This window comes from Chlamydotis macqueenii, chromosome 1 (assembly GCF_036417535.1).
Source record: "Chlamydotis macqueenii isolate bChlMac1 chromosome 1, bChlMac1.mat, whole genome shotgun sequence".
Taxonomy (NCBI): domain Eukaryota; kingdom Metazoa; phylum Chordata; class Aves; order Otidiformes; family Otididae; genus Chlamydotis; species Chlamydotis macqueenii.
Window position 1 is genome coordinate 1,274,307 of NC_141556.1, and position 18,593 is coordinate 1,292,899.

The 18,593-nt window shown below is 57.0% G+C and overlaps 1 protein-coding gene across 3 annotated transcripts; it reads right to left on the reverse strand.

Moving 5' to 3' along the window:
* Positions 1 to 932: 932 nt before the first annotated feature.
* CALU (calumenin) lies at positions 933 to 11,995 on the reverse strand. Of its 3 annotated transcripts, XM_086739926.1 has the most exons (7): positions 11,738 to 11,995; positions 8,554 to 8,747; positions 5,026 to 5,192; positions 4,816 to 4,876; positions 4,008 to 4,207; positions 2,569 to 2,696; positions 933 to 963 (listed from the first exon to the last, which is right to left on the reverse strand). In XM_086739926.1, the coding sequence occupies exons 1-6, from the start codon at positions 11,956 to 11,958 to the stop codon at positions 2,592 to 2,594; spliced, it is 948 nt and encodes a 315-aa protein (XP_086596052.1). In that variant the 5' UTR covers positions 11,959 to 11,995; the 3' UTR covers positions 933 to 963; positions 2,569 to 2,591. The 3 variants fall into 3 exon arrangements, with proteins under 3 accessions (XP_086596052.1, XP_086596050.1, XP_086596051.1); XM_086739924.1 differs by lacking the exons at positions 933 to 963; positions 8,554 to 8,747 and adding an exon at positions 8,290 to 8,483 and having other exon boundaries at positions 2,419 to 2,696; XM_086739925.1 differs by lacking the exon at positions 933 to 963 and having other exon boundaries at positions 2,419 to 2,696.
* Positions 11,996 to 18,593: the final 6,598 nt, after the last annotated feature.

An 18,593-nucleotide genomic window follows, 5' to 3' on the forward strand; every position in this document is an offset into this window, starting at 1 on the left:
GGGATGGGGGTCTCGGCCCCACGGCGTGGAGGGGATGGGGGTCCGGCCCCACGGCTATGGGACCGACACCAACGCAGGACCCTGCCCCCTTGTTCTGCTCGGGGGCAGGGAGGTGGGGTGCTGAGCCCCCCGGCTGTGGGGCTGGGGGCTTCGTCTGTGGGGCTGAGCCCAAATCTGTGGGGCAGAACCTGGATCTATGGGGCTGCGATCGCTCCTGAGCCCAATCTATAGGGCAGGGGTGGTGCAGAACCCCAATCCATGGGGCAGGGGTGGGGCTGAGTCCCAATCTATGGGGCGGGGAGGGCTCAGACCCGATCTATGGGGCAGGCCTTGGTCCTGAGCCCCATCTGTGGGGCAGGGGCGGTGCAGAACCCGAATCCATGGGGCAGGGGCGGTACAGAGCCCCAATCTATGGGGCTGGGGGGGCTCAGACCCGATCTATGGGGCAGGGGGGGGTGCGAGCCCCAATCTATGGGGCTGGGGGGGCTCAGACCTGATCTATGGGGCAGGGGGGGGTGCGAGCCCCAATCTATGGGGCTGGGGTGGGGCAGAACCCCGATCTATGGGGCAGGGGTGGGGCTGAGCCCCAATCTATGGGGCGGGGGGGGCTCAGACCCGATCTATGGGGCAGGGGGGGTCCGAGCCCCAATCTATGGGGCGGCGGGGGGGCAAAACACCGGCAATTCCATCACCGCCCAGCAAAACCAGTCCGTGGGGCACACTGGTTTATTGGGGCGCAGCAGCCCCCCCCCAGCGCGGCCGCTCCGCTCGCGCCGGCCGCATCCAAATTCCCATGGGAACGGCCCGGAGGCGGCGGGGGAGGGGGAGAAAACCGGGATCCGCGCCCGGATCGTCCGGACGCGCCGGCAGATTTCACCCCCGAGCGGGAATTCCGGAGACGGATTTCAAAGGGTTGGGGTTTGGTTTGGTTTGGTTTGGTTTTTTTTTTTCCCTTCGGAGCGGCGGCGGCGAGCGGGAAGAGAGAAAAAATGGAAAAAAAAAAATTAAAAATAAAAAAAGAAATTTAAAAATAAAAAAAATTAAAATTTAAAAAAAAAATTAAAAATAAAAAAAGAAATTTAAAAATAAAAAAAATTAAAATTTCAAAAAAAATTTAAAAATCAAAAAACAAAATAAAAAATAAAAATTCAAAAAATAAAATAAAAAAAAATTAACATAAAAAATTTAAAATTCAAAAATTAAAATAAAAATAAAATTAAAAAATTAAAATAAAAATGAAATTAAAAAATTAAAATTAAAAAAATTAACATAAAAAATTTAAAATTAGAAAAATAAAATTCAAAAAATTAAAAAATTAAAAAATTAAAAAAAAGAAATTAACATTAAAAAATTAAAATTAAAAAAAATTAAAAATTAATAATAAAATTAATAAAACTCCAGAGTGACCTCACGCTCGGGCGGCTCCCCGTGCCGGGACGAAGAGCCGGTTGCCGCCGCTCCTCCTCCTCCTCCGCGTTTTATTTTATTTTATTTAATTTAATTTTATTTTATTTTATTTTACTTTTTTGGGCGGATTAAAGGCACTTCCGAGCGACTCCCCGCCCCGCTGCGGCTCGTTAACGGCTTCGTTAATCGGGAAAAACCCGGGAAACGGCCATTTCTGGCGGCAAAGCGCTGGGGAAGAGGCCGGGGGCCGAGCCCTGCCGGCGTTCCGGCAAATCCGGCGCCTCCCGGAGCGGCCGGAGGGAAGAAAAGGTTTGGATTTGAAAAGATTGGCCTCATTTTGTCACATTTTTGTCAAATTTCATGGAATTTTATCACATTTTTGTCAAATTTTATCAAATTTTTGTCAAATTTTGTCTTTCTCTATCAAATTTTGTCCTTTTTTGTCAAATTTTATCATTTTTTGGTCAAATTTTATCAATTTTTGTCAAATTTTGTCTTTTTTTGTCAAATTTTATCAATTTTTTGTCAAATTTTGTCTTTTTCTATCAAATTTTGTCCTTTTTTTGTCAGATTTTATCAATTTTTTGGTCAAATTTTGGGTTTTTTTGTCAAATTTTGTCCTTTTTTTGTCATTTTTGGTCAAATTTTGTAAATTTTTTGTCAAATTTTGGGTTTTTTTGTCATTTTTGGTCAAATTTTGACAATTTTTTTGTCAAATTTCACCAAATTTTGTCATTTTTTTGTCAAATTTCACCAAATTTTGTCAATTTTTGTCAATTCTCAGCAAATTTTGTTTAATTTTGTTGATTTTTGTTGACTTTCGTCCAATTTCGTCCAATTTTGTCAAATTTTAAACAACCGTAGTGGAGTAGAGACAGGAAAAAAAACCAAAATGGAAGGGAAAAGAGGGAGGAAGGGCAGGGGGAGAAGCATTCCCGTCGCTCCGCCCTTCGCCGGACGGGACCCCCGCCTCCCGCGGAGCCGCAAACGGCTACCGAAACGAACCCGGAACTCGTTACGCCCACGAAACGAGGCGTTCATTAAAAAAAAAAAAACCAAAAAAAACTGGAAAAAACAATCCACAGAGTGGTTTTCAGAGTCCCCGCGAAACAAAGCCCCGTTCCCAACGGCGAGGCCGGAGCCCGGAAGCAAATAAATTACGTCGGAAGCGGCCGGCTCCGCGCTCAGAACTCGTCGTGCCGCACCAGGGCCTCGCCGAAATCCGTGGCCTGGCTCCCCACGAAGAGGTCGTGCTTGGCCACGATCTCCTCCCGGCTCAGCTTCCCGTCCTGCAGACGGAAAATTCCATGCTTTATCCCGCTTTCGGGGGGTTTTCCCCAAAAACCGGCCCAGCCCCACGGTTTATCCCAGTTTTGGGGTTTTTTTCCCGGAAAACCGGCCCAGCCGCGTGGTTTATCCCAGTTTTTTGGGGCTTTTCCCCCAAAACCAGCCCAGCCCTGTGGTTTATCCCAGTTTTTTGGGTTTTTTTCCCGGAAAACCGGCCCAGCCGCGTGGTTTATCCCAGTTTTTTGGGGTTTTTCCCCCAAAACCAGCCCAGCCCCACGGTTCATCCCATGTTTTTGGGTTTTTCCCCCCAAAACTGGCCCAGCCGCGTGGTTTATCCCAGTTTTTGGGGATTTTTCTCCCCCAAAACCAGCCCAGCCCCATGGTTTATCCCAGGTTTTTGGGTTTTTTTCCCGGAAAACCGGCCCAGCCGCGTGGTTTATCCCAGTTTTTTGGGGTTTTCTTCCCAGCAAACCAGCCCAGCCCCATGGTTTATCCCAGTTTTTTGGGTTTTTTTCCCGGAAAACCAGCCCAGCCCCATGGTTTATCCCAGTTTTTTGGGTTTTTTTCCCGGAAAACCAGCCCAGCCACGTGGTTTATCCCAGTTTTTGGGTTTTTCCCCCCAAAACCGGCCCAGCCGCGTGGTTTATCCCGTTTTTTTTGTTGTTTTTTCCCTCCAAAACCGGCCCAGCTGCATGGTTTTCCCGGTTTCGGGAGTTTTTGTTTGGTTTTTTTTCCCAGAAAACCAGCCCAGCCCCATGATTTATCCCGGTTTTTGGGATTTCCCTCCCGCTCCAAACTGGCCCAGCCGTGTGGTTTATCCCAGTTTTGGGGATTTTTCCTCAAAAACCGGCCCAGCCGTGTGGTTTATCCCAGTTTTGGGAGTCTTTGGGGCTTTTTTTTCCCCGGAAAACCAGCCCAGCCGCATGGCTTATCCCGGTTTTTGAGATTTTTTCCCCCCAGACCAGCCCAGCCGTGTGGTTTATCCCAGTTTTTGGGATTTTTCCCCCCAAAACCGGCCCAGTCACATGATTTATCCCAATTTTGGGGTTTTTTGGGATTTTTTTCCCTCCAAAACCAGCCCAGATGCGCAGCTTTTCCCATTTTTTGGATTTTTTCCCCCCCAAAACCGGCCCAGCTGCGTGGTTTATCCCGGTTTTTGGCCTTTTTCCCCCCAAAACCGGCCCAGCTGCGTGGTTTATCCCGGTTTTTGGCCTTTTTCCCCCCAAAACCGGCCCAGCCGCGTGGTTTATCCCATTTTTGGCGGGTTTTTCCCCAAACCCGGCCCAGGCAGAGCAGAGGTGCCGCGCGCCCACCTTGTCCTGGTCGGATTCGTAGACGAGGTGGCGCGCTTCCGCCTCGGCGTGGTCGTAATCCGACGGGAGGATCCAATCCTTGGTTTCCTCCTTGTCCATTTTGCCGTCGCGGTTTTTGTCTCGGAATTCCACGAACTGCTCCCGCTCCGTTTTCACCCACTCGGGCTCGTCGGCGGCGGCGTCCTGGCTGTACATGTCACCTGGAAAGGGCACGGCGACGGCTCGGACGGATCCATTCCCAACGGAAAAATCCCCGGCGGGACACGCGGGCAGCGCTGGGTTCGGCGCCGCCGGCCGCGCCGGCACGACCCGCCCCATCCCGCTTTCCGACCTCAAGGATCGCCTCTAAATTTCTTTATTTCCCAAAATTCCTTCCCAAAAATCCCCAAAGCGCCGCCGGGAATCCGTGCGGAGCAGCAAGGCAGCCTTCCTCCCGGCGTTTTTCGGAGCTGGCACGGTTTTTCCCTGCTCCCCTCGCCTTTCCACCAAAAAAAAAGCGGCAGCTGCTCGGCATCCCGGCGCTGCCGGAGCGGGAACGGCCGGCCCCCGCTGTCTCCACGAGGGAAAAATTTGGGATTCGGAGCAGACGTTCCCTTCCCTCCGGATCCCGAAGCCGCTCGTCCCACCCCGAGCGCCCGGCGGCCGACGCGGGTTCGGGATTTCACCCAGAAATCCCCCCGGCGAGGAGGGAAGTTCAAAAAAAAAGAGGGAATAAAATTCCGGGAAAGGGGATGGGACGGGAAAGGCGACGCCGGCAGCTGATCCCGCCGGATGGGGCGTGGCCGGGAACGCGGCGGCGGCGGCTCACCTATGTACTCCTCCAGGTCGATGAAGCCGTCGCCGTTCTTGTCGATGTCCTCCATGGTTTCCTGCGAGGAGACGGCGGCCGTCAGCCGGGCTCCCGGGAATTCCGCCCCCCAAATCCCGGGAGCGCCGCCCTGCGCTCCCTCCCCCGGCCCCCCGATCCGTGTCCGCCCCGCCGCGGGATCGTTTGCGGCGACCGCGGCAGCCGACGCACCTGCACGACGATGTCCTTCATGTAGTCGTACTCTTCGGGGTGGAGGAAGGCGGTGAACTCCTCCTTGGTGGCCGTCAGGTCTCCGTCTTTGTCGGCCATCTTGAAGCGGCGCTCGTCTCGCACCATCATTTGTTTGTAGTTAAACCCGTCGTCGGGGTCCGGGTCATCTGGGCGGGGGCAGAGAAGAGCCGTCCCGGGTCAGGTGGGGTGGGGGGAGATGGTCCATGGTCATCATCAACCCAACCTCAACCTCAACCCAACCTCAACTTCCTCAACTCAACCCAACCTCATCTTTCTCAACCCAACTTCAACCTCCTCAATTCAACCTGGACCTCCCCAACTCAAGCTCCTCAACTTTCTCAACCTCCTCAACCCAACCCCAACCTCCTCAACCCAACCCCAACCCAACCTCCACCTCCTCAACTCAACCTCAATTTCAAACCAACCTCAATTTCAACCTAACCTCAACCTCCTCAACCCAACCTCAACTTCCTCAGTCTCCTCATCCCAACGTCAACCTCCTCAACTCAACCTCAACTTTCTCGACTCCACCTTGACCTCAACCTTCTCAACCCAACCTCAACTTTCTCAACGCAACCTCAACTTTCTCAACCCAACCTCAACTTCCTCCCAACGCTTCGCCACGGCGGCCTGAATTTCAGACACCGGTGGCCGTCGTGCCTCTCCTGAGCATCCCCCGGCCAGGAGGAAGAGGAGGAGGAGCTGTCAGCGGCTGCGGGAGCCCAGCACTCCCGAGGAAGATGCCCCCAGGAGACAGGCATCGGCCTTTGGTGGGGTTTTTTTGTTTTCTTTTTTGGCCGGCGCAGCGCCGGCGGCTCGACCCGGGTTATTTTTGGAGGAGAATGCGTAAGGGGATATCGCTCTCCGGCTTCAAAGCCGGCGAAACGTCCCCCAGCGCCCGCCGCGGCGGGAATATCTGGGCGCGGACGGCCGCTAGATATAGCCACGCCGACAGCTACAGATAAGCGACGGGACGCCGAGGGCGGCTTTGTCCGGCAGCCTATAGAAAAATACCGGGAGAAGGGGGGGCAGCAGCTGAATCGGCGCGGGGTTACGTTAAGCCAGAGCCAGGCCCGGTCTAAAAAAAGGCTCCCTCCCGTCTCTGTTTACAGCCAGGACAAAAGGCGGGGGATTAAGCGGCTGGAAGACGGGAGGGAGGTTTTATTTTAAGCCGGCTCTAGGGCACGACTAAGCCTCGAGTTTCCCGGTCCAGCCGGGAGCTTTCGGCTCGGGAAGCGGCGTAGGCCGAGAGCGAAGCGGAGCGGGGAAGGAATTTCTGCGCGGACTTGCGGTTCCGGCGTTCGGCCGAGCGGAGAAGAGCCGGGCCAGCGGACCGCTGGAAAAGGGTTAAACCCACCCAAAGCCGCGGCGCGTTTTAGGCCCTGCCTAAAGGTTTCGCGCAAGCGGAAGGTTTCAGAGGGCGGATCGGGGGGGGAATCGCTGGGAATCCCAACTTTTTAGTTGGGATTTTAAATCCTTTTAAATCCTTTTTAAAACTTTTTAAATCCTGGAACGCGAGCGCTTCTGGTTTCTGACCCCAGAACGAGCCCAAGCCAAAAAAAACCCCTGAATTATTCCAATTATTTTCTCATTTTTAAGGAAGTTTTAAGGGAGTTTGGCTGTAAAGTGAAGATTTTGGATGCTTCTCACGTAACATTCCTGCTTTCCCGACGGAAAGCGGGCTTGACGCGGGCAGAACCCAGCCCTCGGCGCCGACGCGCAGCGGGCTCCCTTCTCACGGCGCTGGGTGCAGCAAACCCCCAAAAAAAAAATTAAAAAAACCCCCCGGCGTTTCATTTTGGTGCCAAAAGGCGAGCGTTTCTGTAAATCCTCAGCCGAGCAGCAAGAGAGGGGCGGTGCCTGGGCTCCCACGCGACGGGACGGAAGGGATCGGCCGGCCTCTTGGCCGCGCGTCAAGCTCTCTCCGGAGGCATTCCCAGCGCCGCTCCGGCCCGGAGAGCAGGAGGGAGGGGAGAGTTCGGTGGAAGGGATGAGAATATTTCGGCAGAAAGAGGTCGCGGGGGGAAAAAAAATAAAAAAAAAACCGCTGAAAAGAAATGAAAAGTAAAAAAGGGGCGCGGAGCCGCGGCGCTAGGCAGGCCCGGGAAGAGCCGGCGGGATCGTGCCGGCGTTAAGGACAAAAGGGACGCGGGAGCAGCGCTAAAATAGGATCCGGCGGCGTCTGCCAAGGGCGCTCGGCACCCAGCGCCGGACCCCGAGCCGGGCGGCCGGGAGCGTTGCGGCGTCACGGGGGCCGGGCACAACCCTCTCTGGCAAACTGGGCTTTCTCGTTAAGGTTTTTTCCTCATTAAGCTTTTTTTTTTTAAAAAAAAAATACTCTCCGGGCGGCAAAATCCCACCGCAGAGCCCGAAAAGTGGGATAAAAGCCTTCCCAGGAGCGGCTCTCCCCGCTCCAAGGCTGGCGGATAGGCCAGGCTTTCCGGGATGGCAACGTTTTCGGCAAACGGAGCCTCGGGAAGAGCCCGGCGCGACCCCGAGCGGGCCGGAGCCCCCGGCAGCACGGCGAATCCCAGCCCCCCTCCGGCTTTATCCCGTTACAAGGAGCCGGGAAGGGAGGCCGGAGCAGCCGGGTTCTGCCCGGCGTTTGCCTATCTTTGGAAATATTTAGCAAATTCAATTTGATTTCACGCTCGCAGGCCGCAGCTCGTCACGCCATATACGGCCGCGTTCCCGTTCCCGGAGCGGGAAGAGCTGCCAGAGGAACCGTTTGGTTTTTTTTTTTTTGGTTTTGTTTTTTTTTTCCCCCAGCGTTTTAACCCCACAAGAGCGGCTTTTACCTCACCCCTCGGGGTTTTACGGCCCCACGGGGCCGCCGAGCCGAATCGCGTCCCGAAAATCTCCGAGCTCGGTGGGCGGTGGGGCTGGAAGCTGCCCGCGGGACTTCGGGAAGCGATTAAAAGAGCCTTCGCTAACGACCTGGGCGGATTTAGGAAGGGAAAACCCCCAAAAACGCCGCTTTTAGAGCCGGGAGCTGGCGATCCGAAAGCTGGAAGGCCAAAAAAAAGCCGCGGCGGCGCGCGTTCCGCCTCTCGCCGCCGGGTTCGGCGCCGATTTCCGCGACGAAGCGGCCGACAAAGCGGCGCGGCGCTGGCCGAGGGCGCTTTTTTTTTTTCCCCCCCCCGAACGGCCCATCGGGAGGTAAATTTGAGGGAGAATTCGATTCGATTTTGTATTTTTGGGGGCGAGCTGAGCGGCGCCGCTCACCACCGGCCGGCCCCTTACCGAGGTACGTGCCATAGGTCACGTTTCTGTACTCATCCCAGGAGACCGATCCGTCTTGGTTGGTGTCGAACTCCTGCCACTGCCGTTCGACACTCTCATACACGTATTTCTTCTGGGCCTTCTTAATCCAGGCTTTCAGCTCCCCCTCCGTCACAAACCCATCCTTATCCGTGTCTATCTTACCCACAATCGCTCTACGAAAACAAAACAGCACGTTTCAAGCGCCGGCTCCGGGTATTTTTGCTCCCGAGAGTCGAGACCTACCTAAGATGTAGCCGTAGGTGGCATTTTTATATTCCTCCCAAGAAATGAGGCCGTCCTCATTGAGGTCGTGCCCTTTCCACTGCCGCTCTACGTCCTCGTAAATCCAGCGTTTTTGGGCAAATTTAATCCAGGCTTTCAGCTCCTCCACCGTTACAAACCCGTCTTTGTCTTCGTCTATTTTACTTACAATCTTTCTGTAGGAAACGTAGAAAAATCCGGGAAAAAGTTAAAGGGGAAAAAAAGGCTCCGAGGCGGGAAGAGCGTCGGGACGGGGCGGCAGGTTATTCCCGCGCGCCGGAGCGAGCAAAACGAGGGGTGGCTAAGCAAATCCCGGGAGTTTGAGCGCTCGTCCTTAAAACCGAGGTGGGGTTTAGCGCCGGAACGCCGGCCCGCTCGCTCCCGGGACGACGGGGATTTGCGTTCTTCAGGAATTTGGGGAACAGGCCTGGGGAAAAGACGCAGCGGCGCGTCTTCGCGCCCCGGGGCGGGTCGGCGTTCCGAGCGGGAAAACCGGCCGCGGGGAAGGGGTAAGGACGGAGCCCGGGCTCGCGGGCGAGGCGCGGGACGGCGCCGCGAAGCCGACGTCCGCGTGCGGTCGCACCCCGGGGGCCGCGCCCGCCCGTTTCAGCGCGGGAGAAACCGGAGACGCGCGCTCGGGAACGCAGCGGCGCGGGGCCGCCCGCCTTCCGTTATTTTTAGCGGCAGCTGCGAGGAAAAGCCGGCGGGAGGAATGCGGGGCTGCGCCGGCAGACGCGGGCGAGCCGCGGGGAGGGGAGCTGGGCCGTGTCATCCTTGGGGTTTGCTCCGAGGAGCAGCGGCGGCGCGCGTTTTTCCCTAAAAAAATGAAAATCCTGGGATAAGACCGGTAAAAAATATTCCGGTTCCTCCCAGGAGAGCCTCTCGCGCGTCACCCGCGTGGCGTTTCGGTGGCCTGAGTCATTTTTGCAGGAGCGTATCGCCGCGCGCTGTTTTAGGGAAACCATTCGGCTTTTCGCGGCCTCCGAGGGCTTCATCCCGCCGGGAATCTCCCCCTGGAAAAATCCATCCGGCCGAGGGCGACGAGAAACCGGCCGAGCCGCGACGCGCTGCTCGGCGCCCGGAGCTCGCGCGTCGGCAGGGCTAGCGGCCGTCACAGGGATACGTTGGGGAGAGAATTAAAATAAAAAAATAAAAACCAAACCAAAAAAAATCCCCCTCCCAAAAAACCCGACCGGAACGACGAACCGGAGGTGGATTTTTCCAGGAAAGGATTTTGAGGCGGGGCAGCAGCAAGTTCAGAGGGTTAACGAGCGAACGGCGTCGCCGTTAAAGCTCGGGGACGCCTCGGCCGCTCCTACCCCTCTGCCTTCAGCTGCCGCCGCGGCTCCGTGCCAAAAGCAGACGCTCGCCGGCCGCTTTCCCAGGGCCTGAGCCACAAAAACTGTGGGATTTTAAAAAAAAAAAAATGGGGAAAAAAAAAAAAAAAAAGCGGTTTTGTCACACAAACCGCGTGTGTTTTGTGCCGGCCGGCAGCTGGAGTCGGCCGGCCGCTCGGATTCCCCGCTCGCGGCGTCGCGGGGGAGCGAGGGGATCAGCGGCCTGGGCAGGAAAACGGGCCAAGAAAAAAAAAGAAAAAAAGGAAAAAAAACTAAAATAAAACAACAAAAAAGCCCAAGGTAGAGCGCGGGACGCTGTTCGGCGCCCCAGGAAACAGGGAGGTGAGGAAACGGAGCCAGGAAACCCGGAGCCAGAGCTCTCTCCTGGAAAACCAACTCCTTTCAACAGCCATTAAACCAAAAAAAATAATAATTTAAATAATTACGCGCTCGTAACGAGTTTACCCAACCGGCTCAGGCTGGGGAAAGCGTGATGAATTTGCCTCCGAGTGAAAAAAAAAAAAAAAAAATAAAAATCCACGGAACCTGGTTTCTGTCAAAGGCGAGGGCGGTTTGGAAGGGCCCGGTTCACACGTCCGAGTGGAAACTCTGAGCCGGCCCCGCGCCCGCTGCCAGCTTTTTCCAGCGGATAACTCGGCACAACAAGGGAATTACGGCGCGGAGCCGTGACCGAGCCGGCGGGGGCAGGAAAACGGCGCCGGGGCCGGGGCACGGCCGGCGCGGTTCTGCTGGCCACGCGCTCTCCCTTCGTGCTCCCTCCTGCTTTTGGGGTTGAAATCGAGCGATTTCCTCATTTTTTTTTTTTTTTTCCCCCAAAAAACCACCTGACTCCGGATTTTTGCGGTCCGCAGGGTGACGAGGGCCTCGTTGCACTGGATCCAGTGGTGCAAAGGGGGTTTTTTTTCCAGTTTAGAGCCCGCAGGGATTAAAAGAAACCCCCCCACTCGCGTCTCTACGGACACCAAACCCCGCGGGAAAGCCCGGCGCCAGCCCGCTCCGAAAATCCGGCCGCGCCCGCGGGGGCCTACACGCCGTGAAGCTTCCCCTTCCCATCAGGGAGCCTCGTTTTCCCTGAAAAAATTCCTAAATTTTCCCCGCGGTTTGCAGCAAGCGCAGCTCCGCCAGCCGTAGCGCGAGGCGGAGGCGCTCGGCGCTCGCGCGGAGGGCGATGCTGGCGAGCTACGCCCGTCCGGCACGGAAAAAGAGGCCCAAAAAAATGGGAAAAAAATGGGAAAAAACGGACAAATTTGAAGAGTTCACGGGCAATTCGGACGATAAAAATTCAATCCTTCAGCCCAACGCCTCGAGGAGCGCCCCAACGGCAAGGCCAGGCTCACCAGGGAGGTGCCAGCCCTCAGGAGCCTCCAGGAAAAAAAAATAAATAAAGGGGAGAGAGAAAAAAAAAAATAAAATTAAGCCTTTTGAGCCCGACGTGAACAACTGCGGCGGCAGCTGCTGCGGGGCGCGCGAGCGGGGCGCGCCAGGGGCCGCGGCCCGACGCCGGCGCTGGAGCAGGAGCTGGGAGCAGCTGCTGCTGGGAAGGAAAAGGTGGCAGGAAAACGGGAACGATCCCCCCCGGGGCGTCAGCCTCGGCCCGGTTCGGGTGCAAACCGCGGCTTTTCGTTGACGCTTCGCGATTTCGGGGAGCGTTCGGGGGTCGGAAGGACCCACGGTGCCCTCCGGCGAGGAGAAGCGCGGGCGCGCCGCGGCATTTTGGCAGCGCGGCTTCGTTCTCGCCCTCGGTTGCGTTTTTAATTCTTTTTTTTTTTTATTATTATTATTTTTTATTATTATTTTTTTTGCCTTACCCGAGCCTCTCCTTGCTCTCCTCCGGCGTGAGCTGATCGAAAGTTTTGGCCTCCTCCGCCCCCAGGAAGGCGTCGTGGTCGTAGTCGAAGTTCTGGGCGTCGTCGTGGACCTTGTCGCTGAGCTGGGGGTCGTGGTGGACCCGGTCTTTTTTCTCGGTGGGTTTGCCGGAGACGCAGAGCACGGAGAGGGAGAGGCAGAGGAGGAGCTGAGGGACGGTCATGGTGGCTCGGAGGAAACCTGGGGCACGGCGAGAGGAAGGGGAATTGAGGAGGGGGACGACGGAGCGGCGCCGGCTCGGGGGGCGCCGAGAGGAATGCTGAGCCCGAAACGGGGAGAGCGGACGGATTCGGACGGATCGCCCGGGCAAAAAACGATGGATTTGTACGGACCGGGCGAAAAGCCCGAGGAATTTGTGCAGATTGGGCAAAAATCTGAGCAATTTGTACAGATTTTCTGGGCAAAAACCAATGGATTTGCATGGATTGGACAAAAAACCCAATGAATTTGTACAAATTGGGCAAAAACACCAATGGATTTGTGCAGATCGGGCAAAAAAAAAGATGAATTTGTGCAGATTGGGAAAAAATCTCAGCAATTTGTACAGATTTTCTGGGCAAAAACCAATGGATTTGTGCAGATTGGGAAAAAAACTGATGAATTTGTGCAGATTGGGAAAAAAAAACTGATGAATTTGTACAGACTGGGCAAAAATCCCGATGAATTTGTGCAGATTGGGCAAAAAATCTGAGGAATTTGTACAGGGTGTCCGGGCAAAACCCAATGGATTTGTACGGATTGGGCAAAACCACCAACAAATTTGTGCAGACTGGGCAAAAACACCAGTGAATTTGTGCAGATTGGGAAAAAAACTGATGAATTTGTGCAGATTGGGGGAAGAAAAAGATGAATTTGTGCAGATTGGGCAAAAAAAACTGATGAATTTGTGCAGATTGGGAAAAAAAAACTGATGAATTTGTACAGACTGGGCAAAAAGCCCGATGAATTTGTGCAGATTGGGAAAAAAATGTGAGGAATTTGTACAGAGTGGGCAAAAACTTGATGAATTTGTACAGATTGGGGAAAAAAACCGATGAATTTGTGCAGACTGGGCAAAAACACAACGGATTTGTGCAGACTGGGCAAAAAAAAGAGATGAATTTGTGCAGACTGGGGAAAAAAAACCCTATGAATTTGTGCAGATTGGGCAAAAACCTGATGAATTTCTGCAGATTGGGAAAAAAATCTGAGGAATTTTTACAGATTGTCTGGGCAAAACCCGATGAATTTGTACAGACTGGGCAAAAACACAATGGATTTGTGCAGACTGGGCAAAAAAAGAGATGAATTTGGACAGAGTGGGCAAAAAAAGAGACGAATTTGTAGGGATTTTCTGGGCACAAACGACCTGCGGAGCCCCGCGGCGCCGGCAGCCGCTCCCGCCCGCGCTCCCCGCTCCCCTCGCGCGAGCCCCTTCGCACGGCGGCGGCGAGCGCCAACTGCGGAGGGTCAGGAGGCGAGGAATGCGAAGGACGCCCGGCAAACGCGCCTCCCGCCAGCTGCCCTCCGCTCTCGCGTCCTCCCGCCCCCTTCCCTCCCCAAAAATCCTCCTCCCCAGCGCGGAGCCGACGGCCGGGGACGGACACGGGATCCCCGCGCCGCGGCGGAAGCCTCGCCCAGGCGCGTTTCACCGGTAAATTTAACTCGCCGCGCCCAGCTGGACCCCGGTTCCACGTGCGGGGCGGGTGACGGGCGCAGACGACGACGGAAACACTCCGGACGCGGGGATTTAGCGCCCGGGCCGGAAAACGCCGGGTAAAACCAGCGAGAGCCGCGCTCTGCAGTCAAACGGGGCTCTCCGATGTATCCCCCGTCGTTACCTCGTTAATTTAAAACTGCAATCAAGCAGCTGACGTTTAAAATCGAGCCGCCCGACGCCCTCCACGCAGGCAGGACCCCGCTTGCGCAGCCCTGCCTGGAAAAGTTCGTAAAATTAAGCGTGGAAACCGGAAATTGAAGAGGTGGCGCGGCTAGAAATCACTCGTGGGGTTAAAAAAAGAGCGGCAAAAAAGGGAAAAGTAGAAAAAAAAAATTAAAAACTTCTAATAAACGAGGATTTACCTGCCTGAAGCGTTACTGAGGAGTTGGTGAGGTCAAGGGATTTTTTTTTTAATTAAAAATCAACAATTTTTACTTAAAATCGACGACGGCGCGAGGGCGCCGGGGCTCTGCCTGCAGAAGGCGGTGTTTTAATCAAGAAAAAAAACCCAAAAAAGTGAAAAAAGGGTGAATTTAAAGCAGCTGAGCGAGGTCAGGCGCCGTCCTTCCCCTCTCAGGGGCGAGCAGGCGCAGCAGCGAGGAGGCAGCGGCCGCGGAGCGAAGCCAAATCCCGAGGAAGCGAGAGCGTCGCCGGTTTTTCCCTGCGGAGAAAGTTGGAAAGCAGCGCTCCGCCGAGGAAAAAGAAAAAAAAAAAAAAAAAGGGAAAAAAAGGAAAAGAGGAGGCCCCACCGCCACGACCGCGTCCACCGAGGCGGGGATCTCGGAGCCGGGCTGCGAATCCCGGCCTGAAACACAGCGCGCGGACGCCCCAGGCGTTAATTAATCCCAATTAAAGGGAAGCCTGGGCGCGGTTTAGCCGAGGGAAGAGGCGCGCGCAGGCCGGAGCGTCGGGAAGGAGGGAAAAGCCGGAAGAAAAGCCGCTTTTCTCCACCCTCAGGTCATTTCACCGGGGCACAGCGCGGCTTTTCCTCCTCCTAACCGCTCTCCAGCGGATCCGCCGCCTCGTCGCGTTTATTTAGAAAGCAGTTTCTAATTTAAGAAATTAAATTTCTTAAATTTTAAAGGCAGCGACGCTCCCCCGGGGCTTTTTAGGCCACGAGGGACACCCAGACCCCGCCCCGTTTCCTCGCCTCTCGCCTCCCCCCCGGAGCGCGGCGGGAGGATTTCATCGCCGCTCCGACCGCGTGGACGGAGCTTCGCGGTCACCGGCCAGCGGAAAAAAAAAAAATAAAATAAAATAAAATAAAAAAATCCGCATCCCGCATCCTCCCGGAAAGGAAACGAGGCCTGAGCGGCCGGCGGCGAATCCCAGCCGGATCCGGGCGGAAAATCCCCGCTATCCGGCCACGCGTGACGCAATCAAGCGCGGCCAGGAGCCGGGGGACGCCCCGGGCGCTGTTTGAGAGGCCGTATTTCGGCGCAGAACCAGCTTCTGGCCGCCTTCGAGCGCATCCCGGCGCCGAGGAGCCGCCCAGCCTCTCGCTAAACCGGGCGGCGGGCCGGGCTCGAGCGCGGAGTGACCTGGAACGGGCGTAAATTCCACGATTTTTATCTCCAGCGGCGAAGCAAAGCGGCCCCGAGCCGTCGGGAGGCGATCCAAAAGAACAAAAAAAAAAAAAATAGAAGGGGGCAACCTGACCTCAAACCCGGGCATCGCGCCGGGGAAGGCGCCGAGCCGAGCCTCGCTCTGCGGGATGAAAAAAATTAATAAATCCGCCGTTATTCACCAAAAAGTCACTTCTGCAACGGTCTGTGCCGGTAAACAGCTGCTCTCCCAGGAGGATCAGGCCTCAAGTTTTCCCGGGAGCTCAGTTTTGGGGGGGGGGGAAGGAAAAAAAAAAATAAAATAAAGTTACGCGTGTCCCCTCTTCCCTCTCCGCGTCGCTCGGCGAACCGCGAGGGGAAGGGACGCCGGGACGTTCTCCGTTCTCCTAAACGAAACGGGGCTCGGCGGCGAACCGCGGGGGAGCCCGAAGCGGCGATCGGCGGCGGGGTGAACGGGGAAGGACCCCCCCCCCCCCCCTCCCCCCCAAATGGGGGTCTCCCGGAACGTCGGCGCGCGGAGGACCGGAGACCGCGGTTGGTTTCGCCGGGCCAGCGGCGGAAGGACGCGGGACACGGCGCCGGCGACGTTCCGTGCGGATCGACGGGTAAGAAACCCCTTTGGAGAGCGTTTCCCACCGGGAAGCGCGGGCGGTCCCACGGAAACCCACCCCCTCGCTGCGACGGGTCGGGCGAACGGAGCCTTTCTTTCGTTTTTCGAAGGAAGAGCCGGAGGTGGCGGCGCTAAAACGGGCGAGGGGGCGCGAAAGCGGCCGTTGACACAACCGCTCACCGGCTGACGAAGAACCTGAAGGCGCGGGTTAACGAAGGCGTAATTGAGTTAATTAAAAGCTCCTCGCGCGTCAGCATCTCGCAACACCCTTACCCCCCCCGGCCGAGGCCTGAGGGCAGCGGGAGCTTGGTACCGGTCACTCGGAGCCCGGTACCGGTTCCCCGGGCCGGGGGCTCTCCCCGCACCGCAGCCCCCCCCCGGGGGGGGGGCTGCGGTGCGGGGAGAGCCCCCGGCCCGGGGAACCGGTACCGGTACCGCCGCGGCCTGGACGCGCAGCCCCAGGCCAGAGGAACCGGTTGAGGTGGGGGGGGAACCGGTTGAGGTGGGGGGGGGGAACCGGTTGAGGTGGGGGGGGGGAACCGGTTGAGGTGGGGGGGGGGGGGGAACCGGCTGCGGGGGGACACGGCGACGCTGCCCCCCCCCCTCACGGGGTTCCCATGGCGACCAGGCCCAGCCCGCCCGCTGCCACGTTACCGGTCGCCCACGCGTGGCTCGGCGGCTGGGCTGTCGCCCCCCCCCCCCCCCCCTCGGCGGGCCCGGGAGCCCCTTCCCTTCCCGCCCCGCCGGGCCCGGCCCTCACCGTTCGCCGGGAGCCGCCGCCGCCGCCGCCCGTTCTCCCTCAACCGTTCTCGCCGACCGGAAGTAGGCGCTTCGCCACGCCGCACGGCCCCCCGCGCTCTCTCCGAGCCGGCCAATCCGAGCGCTGCTCCTCCTCTCCCGCCTTCAAGATCCTCGCTCTGATTGGGCGTTCCCGCCGCTCGTCCGCCCCTTCGCCCGCCTCCCCCGCTCTACCCTCCGCCTACATCCCCGCCCCCTCCGCCCGCCGTAGCCCCGCCTCCCCGCCCCTCGCCGGCGCGGCCGCCGATTGGTCGGAAAGCGCCACGTCCTCAAGCGCGCGCCGGCCGCCGGCCACGCCCACCCGGGCGCCCGCTCCCCCCCTTCCCCTCTGCGCGCCTGCGCAGTGAGGTGGAGGGGAAAAGGGCGGGAAGAGGGAGGCGGTGGGCGAGGACGGGCCGCCATTTTGAGGCGGGGGGCAGAGCGGGGCCACGCAGCCCTTCCCCAACCCCTGGGGCAGCCGGGGCCGGGCTGCTGGGGCGCTGCGAGTCCTTCCCCTTCCTTAGCAAGCAGGAGCGTTGTGGTTTTAGAGCAGCGTCGCCTCCTGAAACGGCCCTGAGCCCTCCCCTCGGGGGTCCTTCAGTCACAGAACCTCGCCAGAGAGGCGTGGAGTCGTTTAGGCAGGGACTGCTCGATGTGCTGCAGGCGACAGGTTTGGTTCACGTGTATTGAAATCGCAGAGCCAGCTGGGAGAGCTGGGGCTGCTCAGCCTGGAGCAGAGGAGGCTCCGGGGAGACCTGAGAGCGGCTCCCAGTGCCCAAAGGGAGCTGCAGGAAAGGTGGGGAGAGACTCTTCAGCAGGGCCTGCTGGGACAGGATGAGGGGTGATGGTTTAAAACAGAGGGGGGGAGATTCTGACTGGACATGAGGAAGAAATGTTTTACGCTGAGGGTGGTGGAGCCCTGGCCCAGGCTGCCCAGAGAGGCGGTGGATGCCCCATCCCTGGAAACATCCCAGGCCAGGTTGGCCGGGGCTCTGAGCAACCTGATCCGGTTGGAGATGTCCCTGCTCCTGGCAGGGGGTTGGGCTGGGTGGGCTTTGAGGGTCCCTTCCCACCCAAACCATTCTGTGACTCTCTGATTCCATGATGATCAGTCCACCCGTTAACGCAACACTACCAAGGTCACCACTAAACCCCATCCCAAAGTGCCTCATCTTTTAAATTAAACTGTGACTCCACTGCTTCCCCGGACAGCCCGTTCCAGTGCTTGACAACCCTTTAGGTGAATAATTTTTTCCTAATATCCGATTTAAACCTCCCCTGGCACAACTTGAGCCCGTCTCTTCTCATTACTTGGGAAAAGAGACCGACCCCCGCCTCGCTCCGACCTCCCGTCAGGCAGAGAGCGATGCGGTCTCCCCTCAGCCTCCTCTGGGCTAATTAACCGTAATTCCCTCGCGGGACTGGAGCTCCGGACCTTTCGCCAGCTTCGTTGCTCTTCCCTGGACGCGCTCCAGCACCTCAACGTCTTTCTCGTCGCGAGGGTCCCTGCCGTGCTGCCAGGCGTGCCCCGAGCGAGCGCGTCGTGACTGCATCCATCCAAAAATAACTCGGAGGAGCGCAGGCATCCTAAGTTGACAGCACGTTTATAAATACGTTTCGATTTGGGCTGAAAACGCTACGTGGCATTTTAATTCCTTGCATTTAAAATTACTCCTTTGTAACAAGATGTGATCCCATCGGGAGGGAATGTCTTCTACGACCAAAATCCCGTTTCGCTCAATCACCCCGCCGCGGCGTCACGTTGCTATTTAATTTCCCCCCCTGCCTCAGCGCACCGCGATGCGTCAGCCTGCCGATACGCGACGGCCAAATGGCCGAGGCACGCGATTCGTCGCCTTGGACGCGATTCAGCCGATGAGATGCGCACGTCCACATCTGTGCTGGCTGCCTGGACTCCCCTTATAGTCACTGGAAAGAAACGGGCGCTTTCCAGGGCGTGATTCATCTCGTCCTGAAGTAAATGCCTAAATTAGGTCAGGGGAATTGTACCCTGGGAGCGCGTTTCTCTCCGGTCTCCGAGGGGAGCTGAGCCCGCGCCGTCCCTGGCAGATGTTCGCACCCGATATTTACAGTGCGCTGAGATAATTCCCACCCTCTGTGTCACCGTAAACAATTTTAAAAGCCGC

Excerpts from the sequence above, each read along its gene's own strand:
- CALU (XM_086739926.1), bottom strand. The coding sequence starts at position 11,958 with ATGACCGTCCCTCAGCTCCTCCTCTGCCTCTCCCTCTCCGTGCTCTGC. Across the intron at positions 4,877-5,025 it reads TGAAGGACATCGTCGTGCAG|GAAACCATGGAGGACATCGA; the intron begins GTGCGTCGGCTG and ends GTCTCCTCGCAG. Across the intron at positions 4,208-4,815 it reads CGACCTGGAGGAGTACATAG|GTGACATGTACAGCCAGGAC; the intron begins GTGAGCCGCCGC and ends TGCCCTTTCCAG.